Source organism: Morchella importuna (genome assembly GCF_003444635.1).
Source record: "Morchella importuna strain M04M26 chromosome Unknown Morimp01GS030, whole genome shotgun sequence".
Taxonomy (NCBI): Eukaryota; Fungi; Ascomycota; class Pezizomycetes; order Pezizales; family Morchellaceae; genus Morchella; species Morchella importuna.
This window is the reverse complement of record NW_025763427.1, coordinates 315,336-329,429: the sequence shown is the minus strand read 5'-3', so window position 1 is coordinate 329,429 and position 14,094 is coordinate 315,336. Positions and strand designations below refer to the sequence as shown.

Sequence of the window (14,094 nt, the reverse complement as noted above, 5' to 3'; positions counted from 1 at the left end):
CATCGGTACCTGGATCCCACCCATAGCTTCCTTTTTTTTTAAAAAAAAAAACAGACACCACAACTACACATCACTTACCCTACTACAAAACTTACTTTTACACCACGCTACCCCCCGCCCGCCGCCTTGCTGGTTACAGTTTTTTTCTTCTTCCAGCTGTTGTTTCTTCTCTGCTTCCTTTCCTTCCTTGCCCAGCTCTCTTTTGAATATCTCCATCACCACCAACGATCCGAGCAGCATCAGCAACGCAAAAAAAAAAAAAAAGAAAGTTGCAAAGAATAACGCAAAACACAAAAAGTTAAAGAAGAAAAAAAAGCCCATATGCACATGATCCCGACTATTCCCGTCGTGACCAATGCGTCGACAGAGCGCGACAGCAGCTCCGTTGTGAGTACTCTCCCATACACTCCCCATACACTCCCTCTAATCCAATCCAAATCCAATGCCCCATTCAAATCTCCAATTGACGAACACCACCGCCGCCGCCGCCTTTCCCGCCTGACATCTGTCTGTCTGGCTGGGCATCGTGACAAACTGTATTGACTGTTAAGACTGACAATTTGTGGTTTGTGTGAATTTTAGTCTCTCCACGGTTCGGCCCTCCCTTCCTTTTCTCCTCCCCAAGTTCTTCCTTTCCCCTTCCACCACCGCCCCCACTTACCTCCGAAAAATTATAAATAAATAAAAGAAAATGGGGGAAGGAGGAAAAAATAAAAGCAATGTTCTCTAGACAATTACGTTTTTTTTGACTAACATTTTGGGGGATCGATCCGGGGGCCCCCATTTAAAGGGAGAGGAGGAGCCGGAAATGTTGGCCCTGTCGATAATGTCGAAACCGAGGAGAACTTGAAAATTCCAGTTCTCAAAAGCCCTGTCTATACTACTGGTCGTGGTGGAACTGTAAGGACCTCCCCCTCTTTCTTCTTCTTCTTCTTCTCCTTTTTTTTATATTCTTCCCTCCCTCCCTCTCTCTGCTGCTTTCTCTTCTGCTTTCTTACTATTGTTGCTGCTACTCAATTTCTTATTCTTCATTGTTTTTCTCTTCTTTTTGAATCACTGCATCAACTCTTTTTTATAGCTTTCCTTCGAGTGCTAGTTGTATTGACATTTGGCTGGATCTGGATAGGGAAACATGGCCCAGAACGATCCGAACCATCCCGAGAAGGCGCGCATTGCGCAAGATGTCGAGGAGGCTCCCAAGGCCCGCGGCAGTGGAGATTTCCATGCTGGACGTGGGGTATGTTTGTGTTCTACCATTGAAGGGAGAGGAGCAGCAGCAACAGCAGAGTGGAGGATAGGCATGTTACGCAAGGATGGGGAGGTCTCTCGTTGCGGTTGGGATGGAGCTTTGGGTTTTATATGGCTCGAGGAACTATGGACCTTTTCCCGGACACGCAGCACACAATGCTTGGTGAAGATCCATAGTCACTCGAGTCATACTTGGGAAAACCCAACCATGCATGAAAGACATCACCCATCTGTATTACGAAATTCCTGCACTTCTGTTCTGCTGCTCCTCCTCAGGACTCCAATGGCCAATATATTTGCTTGAAATCAATTGTGACTAACATATTTTTTCTGCAAAAGGGAGCTGGAAACGTCATGAACCCCGAGGAAATCGAGGCTGCCTTGGCCCGCGAGGACGAAGAGAAGCGTAGACTCAACCCTACCAATGGCACCAACAGCACCAAGAGCCAGAAAGAAAGCCTCGAACCCATCGATCACAGCAAGATTGACTATCGTGGCTGGGCGGACCGCGGCAAGGATAAGCTGTTTGGTCTCAAGAAGAAGATCACGAAATAGATTGGGGGATTCTGTATTTTATACCCTCTTGCTCTCAAATTCACGGCGTAAACGGGGTTACTCTTATTCTTCTCTAATTTGTTCTTTCCTCTCTTTTGTAAATGCTGGCTTTTGGGAGTTTTTTTTCTTGGCTTCTTTGTTTTTCTCCTTTTTCTTTTTTAATATTGTTTCTGGAGATCAAAAGGCATGGGCTTGAGATATAAATGTTCTTTTTTAATTGGGCCTTTTATCATTATTCGAACGCATATGACATCCGCTTCATCTTGTTTGGCTGGCGAAAGATGTGCAATTAGACTTCAAGGATGTCGTGGTTCCATGGTTTTACTTCACCCAGGCAGATTCGACCGCAATGCATTCCTAAGTTTGGAAAGCAATGGTACCCCTCTTTTCGAGCTGAAGATCCAAGATACCTCGCAACCAGGAAACCCAATAATTTCCGTATGTACCTTTCTTCTTTAATCCCGGAACCTTGTCGTGTTGAGCCAGGATACAAAAGAGAGAAAAAAAAGAAAAGAAGATTGGAGTTCCCGACTGATGTCAGCCCGCAGACCCAATCGAGAACATCAAACGGATGGGTGGATGATATATATATATCGATCCGTACTACGACGCGTGGAAGTACCCAAAGATCGGAAATGTATTTGTTATTTATGCAAGGAGAAGTCTTTTCTGTTTTTCCCATGTCAGCGGATCTGGAATGATCCCCCAGCCGCTCGTTTTTGGTACTCATGGGGTTCGAGCTTTTTTGGCTATGCAGTACCAAATGCGGGTACAGACAGTACGGTTACTACGGTAAGTGTACCGAACGTTTGGCCGTGCAATGCGTGCGGGAATTATCCTTCTGGATGTTTCTCTTATGCCGGGTGGCTTGGACCAGAAGGGAGTCTTTTTTATCATTTATGCTTGTTTCCGTTTGGCGAAATAAAAACACCCGAGGATGTGGTGTGGTGAACATGCTCCTATAGTGTACCTAGACTGGCCCTGTTGCCCGTCCCGTCGGGACGAGAGGGGGGGGGGGAAACATGGTTCTCCATATGTGCTCTCCCACTCATGACTAGGGGTGACCTTGTTTCTCGTGGGCGACCATTGATGAGGGTGTGTGTGGAGGTGTATTTTGCGGATTTTGGGTCAACGGTCGCCGGTAGAGTGCTTTGCAATTGGTAATGGTGGGCCTGATGGACAAACATTATTTTTATGCCCCAATCGACTGGAAAGTGAGGACTGAAAACTGGAACCGATCGGATGGCAAGGCGAGTTCCTGTGCAGCAGCGTGTGGGTGGCACGGGGTTGGAGGGGGGGAGCTTTCCGAGGGTTCGGTGCAAAAAACGGTAGACAGGTTGCGTAGTTGCCCACGCTATTACTGTTCGTGGGGTTGATTGGGAGAGTTCCTAGAGACATTTCTGAGGGTCAAACAATGTTTCGTTTCGAGGATCCAGTGTGCTGGGACACGTTGAATCTGTCGTGCTTGGAGCTAGTATTCCAGCACAGGGTTGAGATTTGGGGGGAGGGGAAGGCGCTAGTACTTTGTTAGCCCGCCTATCAACAACCTTTCCCTTCCACCTCAAGTTTCAACGACAAGGTGGCCTTTTCACGTTTACTGATACGTCGGATGTTTGCTCAAATGCAGACCTCCCCCGCCAACTGCCGGAAAAGCAACGATAGAGTGTGACGAACCACGGTTTGCGATTGTTTGCATGGTCGGGCTGATTCTTGCAGTTGCGGGCAAGGAACACGTTTACAGGGATTTGTTTGGAACGCCACGGGGAAACAGATGTTGCCGGGCAAGAAGTGAAGGCTTGAGGGACCAAAAAGAAAAGAAAAAAACTGAATGGCAGGTGGGGGTGAGATCGAGAGGTAGGTATGTAGAAGGAATCAATCACTTGGAAGTAGGCAAGTACTCTACTGGTACTGGTTAGTCAATGTAGAGTAAGAGTAGACGTGGTTGCATGTGAAGAAGCTACTACAAGTCCAGTACCGTAAGTGCTCTACTATTACTGCTCTCTACTCAACTTGGTAGAGAAGGTACGTGTCTAACCACATAGATGTAAGAACTTTCAATTGTGATGCTTACGTTCTGAGATTCTACTTGCAGTGAAGAAGGAAGGGCTTATATTTTAGACATGTGCTACTCTACTCCTCTAGATACATCATGTAGCCAGCCCTGTTGTGGAGTCTTCTCAACACTAATAATAACAACCCCCCTCCAGGGCTTGATGTAAGGGTAAAATCCTTGGGAAAGACCTCTGTCAAGCCCAACTGAGGAAGCCACCGCTTGATACGGTATGATAGTAGTTAGTAGCATTTACCCCTCTTATCGTCAATAATTATCCACTCTTTTGCTTGTTCGGAACAATTATACTCAAACGTGGGCGGGTCCATCTATCACTCTATCAAAGTACCTACATAACCTACACGCCTATGTATCTCAATACCGTTTATTCGTTGTCTTTGCATGGCTCGCTCAGTTGTTGGAGGATTCTCTATCCTTGGACGATTTTTTTCTCTTGCCTTCCCACATACCTTACCTTACTTAGGCCTATCTTGCCATTCCAAATAGCCGTACATAGCGCTCCTGCCGGTTGTCTCTATCTACCCTTTAGCAGCAGCAAGCAGCAAGCAAGCAGCAGGAGCAGCCAGAGGAGTAGATACATACAACGTCAGGAGAGACATTTGGAGCAGAGTACCATACATAGAGGCGGCAGTGTTAGAGAAAAAAAAGTAAACATGATTTTTTTGATCTCCATTGGGGGTTGATTTGGTTGGAAGGAGTTCGGTAAATAAGAACGATCTCCATTCAAGAGAAGCCAGACGCCATTCCGGTGGATCTTTTGTACTCTTTCAGGTCATCAACACCATTTACTGGTACTTCATGCGGCCATTGATCCCGACCCCCGGAAGCACCGTCTTCTTCGACTCTCTGTCTGGTGGGTCAACTTTAATTGTATGCCCACCCCCTCTTTTGCCTCCATTACTTCTTATGGCAGCTCATGGTGGTCACCATGTGGGTTCCTTGTATTCCCCACCTGTTTCCAATGTACATGTACAGAACTCCAAGACATGATAACCCCCAAAGGTTATCGACTAATTGATCCATACCGATCTGTCAAACGCAATTGATCCAAGGTACAATCCAGTGTAGACGGAAGGTACTGTAAAAAGTCCTCAGAGCCACTGTGTCAAACGTGTCAATCACACAACAACCCAGCTGGCTGTTGTGGCCTGGCCGCTGAATTGCATGCATCCATACCGTACGTGCTCATGCGCAGATAGAGTAGTCGGCCTGCTTCCCGTGTGCTGTATCATCATACCTCGACTCCATCATCCTGCTCTTTTCCCCACCTCTACCAGGCCCCTCCACGCCCTAGATAGATCCTCCTATTTCCCTTCGCATCGTGCCTTTCCTCCACTGCTTCCTCCTCCTCCGCCGCTAGCTCCCTGTACTCCTCAGTCACCTCCTTGCTGGTTCGGGATTCTCGTCCTCACTCTATTACCAGCTGCGGTTATCTCGAACTGTTTCGCCAGCAGCTCTCTCCTGCCGCCTAGTCAGCAGACCAGCCGAGAATCCGAGTCACACAGAATTGGGGTGCTTGGGGCGCAGAGGTGATCATTGTGAGTTCTGCGGGAGTGCTATAAGGATCCAGGTTCGGAACTACAAAGAAAAGAAAGACAGAAAGTCAAAAAAGTCAAGAAGGATCGATCGAGCAATCCAAGAAGAAAAAAACGTTACAACAACTATTTAGAGACCTGGAGCCGTGAAACCTGGGAGAAACGCCACTTCCCCGTTTTTCTTTTCTTTTTCCCCTCTCCTTCGCTGGGATTTGAACATTCAAATAGAGAGCTTTGGCCTAGCCTAACAAGCCCCTACAACCCTCAAGTCGAAATATTCAGAGCTTCCCACAACCTATTACACAATATCCATGAACGCAATGTACGTTACAAACCAGCATCATGAAAGAAGCCACCATTCAATCCCACCACCACTCCCGATGACTAGAGTATCGTCGTCTTCGTCTTCGTCCCAATCTGGTCCACCACCGCAACCGAATAATGGCATGATTCAAAATCTCCAACAACCGCAACAGCCGCCCTCACAATCGTGCAGAGGTGATGGAAACCGTATTTACAGTCTTGAGGTCAAGCAACAGCCCATCAGGGCTAGGATGTGTGGTTTTGGAGACAAGGTACGGTGATCTCTCGTGAAGTTGAAGGGATCGCGTGCTAACGGGTTTCCGCAGGATCGTCGGCCAATTACTCCCCCACCTTGTGTACGGCTTGTGGTCAAGGACGCGACCACGGGAAAGGAGGTTGACATCAAGTGAGTTCGCGGCGTCCCATTTTTCCCGTATGCAAGATCCCGAACTAAAGTCCGTGTGCTTGCAGTGAGGTTGATACATCTTTCTATGTCCTCACCGTGGATTTATGGTCTTCGGATGGAAATCGCGAAGTAAACCTCGTTCGACATTCCGCTACCTCGCCCTCAATTTCAGCAGCGACCTCATCATCATATCCACCTCCCCCTCCGACCCCGCCTCCGCACCCGCACCCGCAGGCTCACCATCACATCCCCACCAACAGCCGCTGCAACACTCTCAATATCCTCCGCAGCAGCCTATGCACCAGCAGCCACCAAATCCATACCCTGGATATAGTGCGCAGCCTCCACATCAACAAATGCAACAGCAGCCTCTGATGCATTATGGTCAACAGCACAGTGCGCCTCAAGGCTATTACCCTAACAGCATGCATGGGCCACCCCAACAGCAGCAACCACCTCAGCAAACACCGTCAGGAATGTTTACCAGAAACCTGATCGGTAGCTTGAGCGCCAGCGCATTCAAGTTGACAGACACTGACAACAAGATCGGCGTGTGGTTCATTCTTCAGGATCTTTCAGTAAGAACTGAAGGCTCATTTAGGTATGAACCCCATTATCCCGCCAAAAAGTTATTCTTATTAGGGTGGTTTCTGATTTTATCTTGTCTTGACAGATTGAAAATGAACTTTGTCAATGTCGGGCGGGGGGATGGCGCGGGCCTGAACACTGGATCGGCCCCAGTCCTTGCGAGTGCTTTCTCCGAGGTTTTCCACGTCTTCAGCGCCAAAAAGTTCCCAGGTGTCATTGAGAGTACAAACCTTAGCAAGTGCTTTGCGACCCAGGGTAAGCTTCGATTCAGTTAGCATTTATTTGTGGTTAACATTCTAACAATTTTGCCTCAGGTATTAAAATTCCGATACGTCGCGATAAGGGCGATGGCCCAGAGGTCTAAGCAAATAACTTCTCGTGGGATTCAAAAGTGTGAAAAGGTTTCGGGGTTTTTGGGACATATATCTGTTGGAGTATGTTTAATTGCGGGTGTCTTATATAACTGGACGGTGCATGGTTTATTTTTGCTCATTTTTCTTTCTTTCTCTTGGACATTTACGATTGATACCGTTACGATACCTCTGAAATGATTGTTTTCGGTTTATTCCATTATATTTATGTCATCCCCGTCTTATATCATGGGTTTCCGTTGCCACTATTCGTGTTCCGATAAATGAACGTTTGCATCCAGGCCTCAGGGCTATTTTTTTAAAAAAAAAATCCAAGACTTGGATGTTATCCTGGGCAGTTCAAATATATATTCTACCACGTGACATTAATTTGGATTCTGGAGTGAGAACTGCCTACATTGCGACCTAGGTACATCCTGAGACTATCGGAGTTTGGAGCGTTGTTATTGTCGTCGCCGTTGTTCTACCTTAAAGGCGCTGCATCTAGGTAGAGTAGAGTAGAGTGCGTATATGGAAAGTAGGTAGATGGATCCTTAAGGCCACGATGCCATTATGATGTGGTTCAAAGAGACCAATCACATTTGTGGACCCCAAAGTAACCGAATCTAAAAGGTCGTTGATGTTGGAAGATCCGTAAGATGTATCCTACCGGGGTACATGGTACAGCTACAATACCTACATGATGTGGCTTACTTGGAAAGGTTGATGTCATATGCGGGCCGACAGATATGGAATGGCAGTATTCCGAGCGGCTGCGGGACCGGTAACCGTTACATGAGCACAGTACGTGCTAAACATCTCGTGCGGACTACCCGTTCTATTGACCGAAAAGGCATGTGGTGTTGAGACAGTAGAGTTGCAAGGGTACCAGCGGGCCGCGATAGTCGTGACCGGCAGGTGCCGATATGCAACAATCACTGCAGATGGTAAGCCGAGCTCTCATATATGTATTTATTGTGTGCTCTAGATACTCGAGACATTCGAAATACATATAGTACTTTATAGGCGTTTGGTGTCATATATCAGATTGATAGTAGGCAATTATGTAAAAGGGAAAAATAAGGAAAATAAAAATAAGGAAAAGAAAGCAAGAAGAGCAAATTGGTTGAATTACCGGGGTGCGTCACCAGATGTATCCCCAACATAAAACAGCAAAGACCCGATTAACCCAAATGCAACCGCGATCTGCAAACGCCACATATAAAACCTGGACCAGACTTATATGTCATAAGCCACTCCCTATACAAGTGTTTTCGCTTTCTTTTTGATGCCCAGGGCAGCTCCCAAGTCCCGCTTTCTCTTAACCGTCTTTTTGAAGGTTGGAATCTCTACTTTTTCTTCGGTTGCGGCAGCAGATGGCCCTGCTTGGACTGGGGGCTCCTCGGCCCCCTCAATCACCCTCCTGACAAACTTATCTTCATCGGTTCTGAATGCCTTCTTGGCAGCCTCCTCATCTTCCCGATCCTGCCTTTCCCTCTCCAGTTGCGCCGCATCCTTTACTTCAAGCAAGGTTTCCAACACGTCAACCCCATCCACCCTCTCGTTCCGTGCATTGCGTGTTCTGATCTCGTCCAGCGCGTCGGCGATCTGCATCTCGCGTTTAGAGTCCAAAGTCTTTGTCTCCAGCTTGGCCATGGCACTCTCGTTCTCTTCTTCTTCCAGTCTGTTTAACCGCTCCTCCTCGGTCTCTTCCTTCTCATCGTGGTTGCGCCAGGGCTCGAAATTTCGCTCAGCGCCCTTCTCGCAGGTGTAATCCATGTTCTTCGGGTCGGTCTTGAATGTGATTTCCGCGGAGCATCGTGTACACCGGATATAGAATCGGAATATACTGATGTTGTAGTATTCTGGGGTTTTATTTGTTAGCTCGTGAACATTCACGGGATAGGAGATAACTAGGTACTTACTTTCGCCTGAGTGCTCTTTACGAGCATTGAACTTGCGCCCCTTGTAGATAAACTCACCACAGCTTCGGCATTTCATGCTGAACGGTGCCATGAGACGTACAGTTTGCTGCTTGGGACCTGTAGGCTTCGGGTTCTTGTTTCGGACGATCTTCGAAGGATCGAAATCCGGGGGGTAGCTAGGGGAAACGAGTTAGCAGCTGCCGGTAGAAGCTCCTGAACACGTGAGAAGAGACTTACTATTTCTGAAGCACCTTACGTTCTGACATTGCGACGCTGTTGTTGACGTTAAGCTGGCGATGGGGCGTTTCAGTCGATGGCGAGAGAGATGACTGTAAGAATTGAAGCCTGACCGGGCCTGATGAGTGTCGTAAAGATCTGTTAGATCCTTTTGATAAGATTAGATTAGATAAGACGGATCGAAGCCCTCGGCCCCCGAGCCGATCTTAGACCAGTGATCTGCAAAGCTTGTTTTCCTGCAGGATGACGGACGGACCGACCCCGAATGGTTTGCCGCTTTTAACGTGGCCGCCCCACTCCCTAAATGTGATCTCCCACACGCTGATACATATCTGTACACTTGCATAAAAAATTTGCAATCATGAGCTTCTATCTCCAATCCACATCCTCAGGGCCTTTCCGCCCTTCGACCTCAACCGGTCGTCCACGAACAGGCCGACCACGGACTGCTACCTCAACAGTTGGGGGTGTCCAGCAGATTGTGTGTGCCGTGGCAGAGTCTCGTGGGGTCTCGGCCACTGTGGGTCTTTGCTTCGTGAACATGACGACCGGTATTTTCTATTCGCGTTGATACCGAGCTGTAAATTGTGCATCAGAAACAGTGGCTGACACCGTAATTGTAGGTGAATGTGTTTTAAGTGAGATATGTGACTCACAGACCTACGTTAGGACCATGCACAAGCTGTCTGTCTTTGACCCTACAGAGGTTGGTTGATACACGATGGAAGAATCCTCTATTTGATCGGCGAGTTCTCAATAGTTTGATATGCAGATACTAGTCCCAAACACTGCTGTCATACCACGCAAATCTACCCTGCTTTCCATAATGGAGCACTATATTCCCGGCGCGACTATCACGCAAGTACCTCGTAAATACTACAATGAACAGATGGGACATGACTATATCCAGCAGCTAGCGTTCGCGGACGACATAGCTGGTATCAAGGTTGCTGTGTCTGCAAAGTTTTACGCAATCTCTGCTGCTGCCGCAGCATTGAAGCATATCGAGCTTTCGTACACAAGATTCGCCCTCAATTCCCTCAGGATCAAGTACCAGGGGAGCGAAGGTCGGTTTGCTGCCGCTTGTGACATCATGCTTAATCTAAAGGGATCGACTAAGTTGGTTTTCCACGCAGGTTCCATGCTTATTGATTTCAGTACTGTCCACAGTCTAGAATTGATCCAGAATCTCCAGAACGCCAAATCCACGGAATGTTTATTTGGACTACTGAACAACACATTGACTCCTATGGGAGCACGTTTGCTTCGATCCAACGTGTTACAGCCACTTACTAACGTATCCACACTTAATGCAAGGTTGGATGCGTTGGAAGAGTTTACACAGCATGAAGATATGTTTTTCCAAGCAAGACAGGCCTTGAAGCCATTTCTGGATATGGATAGGCTCCTTACTTCAGTATGATATAATATAAGATTCTGACTGAATAAGAAAACTGAACTGACGATCTAAGCTCATTACAATACCGGTCAAGCCTTCACTAAAACATTCAGAACAATCGATTAATAATATCATAGTGCTTAAACAAGTATTGTTTTGCATTGCCCCAGTCCGTGAGAGTCTTGTCTCCGGGAGAAGTGAGCTGTTGATGGCTATCAGAGATGTAGGCATCCTCTCATTCGCCCGCACCCACTCAAATGTCAGTAAGTTTAGGCTGTAATTAACAAGGCAGTTGTAGCTTTGCGGAGAAGAGCGTATCGAGCCAGTCATGAGTCTGATCAGTAATGTTATAAATGAAGACATTTCGTTTTCAAAAAGCCCACTTGACCTCCGTAATCAAAGGTGCTATGCCGTAAAGGTTGGTTGTCCGATTTCCCATCGGGTTCGGTTATTTAAATGTGTATTGACACGTCCTGCTGCAGAGTGGCGTGAATGGGCTACTTGATGTTGCACGTCAGACCTACAAGGAAGCAACAGAAGACATCCATTCATTAGTTGCAGGTCTGGCTGTGGAGCATGATCTTCCCCTGGAACTGAAGTTCGAGGTTGGAAGGGGATACTACCTCCGACTCTCAACGTTGGATCTGGAGGATAAATCCTTGCCACCTATTTTTGTGAACGTTGTGGTACAGAAAAAAGTTGTTGTCGAGTTCACCACTTTGGAACTAGTCAAACGAAATGCCAAGGTGATATTGACTCCCCCAAAAACCAATAGTCTCTTTGACTACATTATGAGGGAATATTGATATTCTTTTGAACTTGCATATTTACAGACCCACTTTAATTAACGCCGAGGAGCAGATCGGAGATTCTTTAACGGAGGTTTTACTTATGAGTAAACAACACAAAAACACCGGCCTCTTGATATAACCAGGCATGCATGACTGACATACAGTCTCAAGGCGATAAATCTGTGCAGCAATTGGTTGAAGATATTAGGAAAGAGATATCTGCGCTATACAAAGTGTGCGAGGGTATTGCGATGCTTGATATGGTTCGCCAAACCCCCATATGCGCGCCATTACCTGGTAAATTTGGATAACGACTGAAGATCATATGTTCATAGATTGTCTCTTTTGCACATCTCTGTACAATTCAGGATTATGGTTTGGCTCATCTCCTGGACTGGCTGGCTTCGGCAGTTCAAATAAGAATTAAATTACATCCATAAAACGTGGGGGGCATCTTACTAACGGTGCTGCAGTTCGTCCCGAGTTCACAGATACACTTGCAATCAAGGCCGGACGTCATCCAATTCGTGAGAAAGTTCACAAGGACAAATTCGTTCCAAACGATGTCTATGCAAGTCAACAATCTAGGTAGGTCGAACTCTGGGAAAACCCCGCAATCCCAAACCCTTTTGGGGTAGATTCTCTGTGATATAGAAAATAGCGCGAGAAACTGGGACTCAGTAAATTTACGACTTCTTTGCTTTTTGGGTGTGTGGGGGGGTGGCTAATGAAAATTCGTTTGACAGATTTCAGATAATTACTGGTAGGTACCGTTTTATTGGACAAAGCGATTGTTACACAGGATAACTAGCGGTTCGGGTATCTAACGTATCTAACGGCGTTCTCGACCAAATAGGTTGCAACATGTCGGGAAAGGTGTGTAGTTGTCTTAATACGAATTGATATTGGTGGGTGTTGAGTATTTATTATCACCCTAGTCGACCTATCTGCGGTCGATCGCACTCACGGCTGTAATTGCGCAAATCGGATCATAGTAGGTGCCCTGCCCTCTTCAGCCCTGAACAAACCTACTAGAATACTGCCTTTGAATTAGCGTCCCGGCTCAGTATGCCTCGTTTCCTATCACACAACAACTCTTCGCTCGTGTCTCTATGGACGACGGAATTGAAGCTAATGCCTCCACATTTGCGTCTGAAATGCGGGAAACGGCCTTCATCCTCCACAATCTCGGCAAAGGCAGCCTGATAATCATGGACGAGCTTGGACGAGGCACCAGTACCAGAGATGGGTTGGCTCTAGCGTTGGCGGTCTGCGAGGCACTGATTGAAAGCAGAGCCTTTGTGTGGTTTGCAACACACTTCCGAGATTTGGCGAGCATACTTGCCGAAAGGGCTGGGGTAGTTAATCTGCACTTGCAGGTGGAGGTGAATTTTCACAGGCTGTGCATTGAACTAATATCACTAGGGCTGTTCTGTAGTTACGACCATATGACTAACATGAACATGAAACTTAGATGAATGACCCAGACACTATGACAATGCTTTATAAAGTAGCAGACGGAAGTGTAAAGGATCAATATTACGGTGAATCATTAGATCAACACCCAGAAAATATATATTTTGGGTTAAGCCTTACTTACAGCGTATAAATAAACAGGTTTAGCTCTAGCCAGAATTGTTGGACTTCCACAGGATGTGCTAGATAAGGCCACGTTGGTGTCTGAGACTCTTTCTCGGAGGCTTGACAAACAGAAACGAAAATCCAAGTCATTTCATCTCTCCAGAAGAAGAAACCTTGTGCTCAAGCTAAAAGAGACTTTAATTCAAGCCAGGGATGGAAACATGGATGATAAGATGTTGCAATCCTGGCTGACTAAAGTTCAGGACGAGTTTGTTACAAGAATGTCGAGGCTGTCCGAGGACCTTGCTGATGAAGAAAGTGAAATGGATGGGAACGAAAAAGAGGGAGACGAGGAGCATGATTATGGGAGTGAAAGCGAAAGTCAAGGGAGTGTGAATGGACTCTCCAATTGCTTGGACCTAGATCCTGGACAGAACCGGGGCGATGACATGGACAGTGGAAGTGAGACTAATGATGGTAAAGGGGTGGAAGGTGGGGACGACGATACGGTCTTGGAGGAGGATTGATGAAAACCTACTAATCATTCCTCTACCCAACATGCCTGCAGGGTGAGGGCCATATGATCAGAAAACTAGCATCAATTGCATATTACATGTTCTAGCTGTGTATTGAATTACTTTGCTGAGATTTGAGTTTCATTATGGCTTTTATATATATATGCATCATGATGAGATTTGTATCCCTCCAGTGCCTGCTTAAACCTTCCTCTGTGCAGATATTCTCGGCACATAACCTCAAACACACTCTCCGGATCTACCCACCCCGGGTTCCAGATAATACAAACTCCGGGGTAGCCTTATTTGGCGACCCCTGGTATACCCATATAAAGCTACCAGTTAAGGGTCACTTGGACTATAATACATTATCAATAGACAAAGTTATGCATTAGTAACTTTCCGTTGTATTTTGTCTAGAATATGGTGGCCCTCTAATACATGTAGTAGATTTTTCTCTGGATGTGCTCTGGATGTAAATATAGCCATTTCGTATAAAGAATCTTCGTGATCCACAATCCGAAGGCCGAGAAAATTTCCGCTCCAAGCCGGGGCCTATTATGAACAATAGCATATATCAACACTACATG

The 14,094-nt window shown here is 46.5% G+C and overlaps 4 protein-coding genes across 4 annotated transcripts; 3 read left to right on the top strand and 1 right to left on the bottom strand.

Annotated features, from left to right (window-relative positions):
* Window positions 1–321: 321 nt before the first annotated feature.
* LAJ45_08551 (uncharacterized protein) lies at window positions 322–1,803 on the top strand (the record flags this gene model as incomplete). Its single annotated transcript, XM_046118101.1, has 5 exons — window positions 322–387; window positions 583–592; window positions 791–900; window positions 1,127–1,237; window positions 1,588–1,803. 5 exons carry the CDS (start codon window positions 322–324, stop codon window positions 1,801–1,803), a joined length of 513 nt encoding a protein of 170 aa, XP_045968699.1.
* A 3,926-nt stretch (window positions 1,804–5,729) lies between these two features.
* Window positions 5,730–7,070, top strand: LAJ45_08550 (uncharacterized protein; the record flags this gene model as incomplete). The annotated part of the gene is made up of 6 exons (XM_046118100.1): window positions 5,730–5,984; window positions 6,039–6,118; window positions 6,184–6,225; window positions 6,291–6,719; window positions 6,792–6,961; window positions 7,021–7,070. The coding sequence occupies 6 exons, from the start codon at window positions 5,730–5,732 to the stop codon at window positions 7,068–7,070; spliced, it is 1,026 nt and encodes a 341-aa protein (XP_045968698.1).
* An 824-nt stretch (window positions 7,071–7,894) lies between these two features.
* Window positions 7,895–9,247, bottom strand: LAJ45_08549 (uncharacterized protein; the record flags this gene model as incomplete). Its single annotated transcript, XM_046118099.1, has 5 exons — window positions 7,895–7,994; window positions 8,192–8,262; window positions 8,323–8,921; window positions 8,982–9,157; window positions 9,219–9,247. 5 exons carry the CDS (start codon window positions 9,245–9,247, stop codon window positions 7,895–7,897), a joined length of 975 nt encoding a protein of 324 aa, XP_045968697.1.
* A 332-nt stretch (window positions 9,248–9,579) lies between these two features.
* Window positions 9,580–13,516, top strand: LAJ45_08548 (uncharacterized protein; the record flags this gene model as incomplete). The annotated part of the gene is made up of 17 exons (XM_046118098.1): window positions 9,580–9,769; window positions 9,842–9,924; window positions 9,991–10,285; window positions 10,355–10,635; window positions 10,691–10,840; window positions 10,916–11,035; window positions 11,100–11,363; window positions 11,479–11,512; window positions 11,580–11,671; window positions 11,744–11,783; window positions 11,882–11,996; window positions 12,155–12,171; window positions 12,265–12,284; window positions 12,347–12,402; window positions 12,463–12,793; window positions 12,883–12,952; window positions 13,026–13,516. The coding sequence occupies 17 exons, from the start codon at window positions 9,580–9,582 to the stop codon at window positions 13,514–13,516; spliced, it is 2,649 nt and encodes an 882-aa protein (XP_045968696.1).
* Window positions 13,517–14,094: the final 578 nt, after the last annotated feature.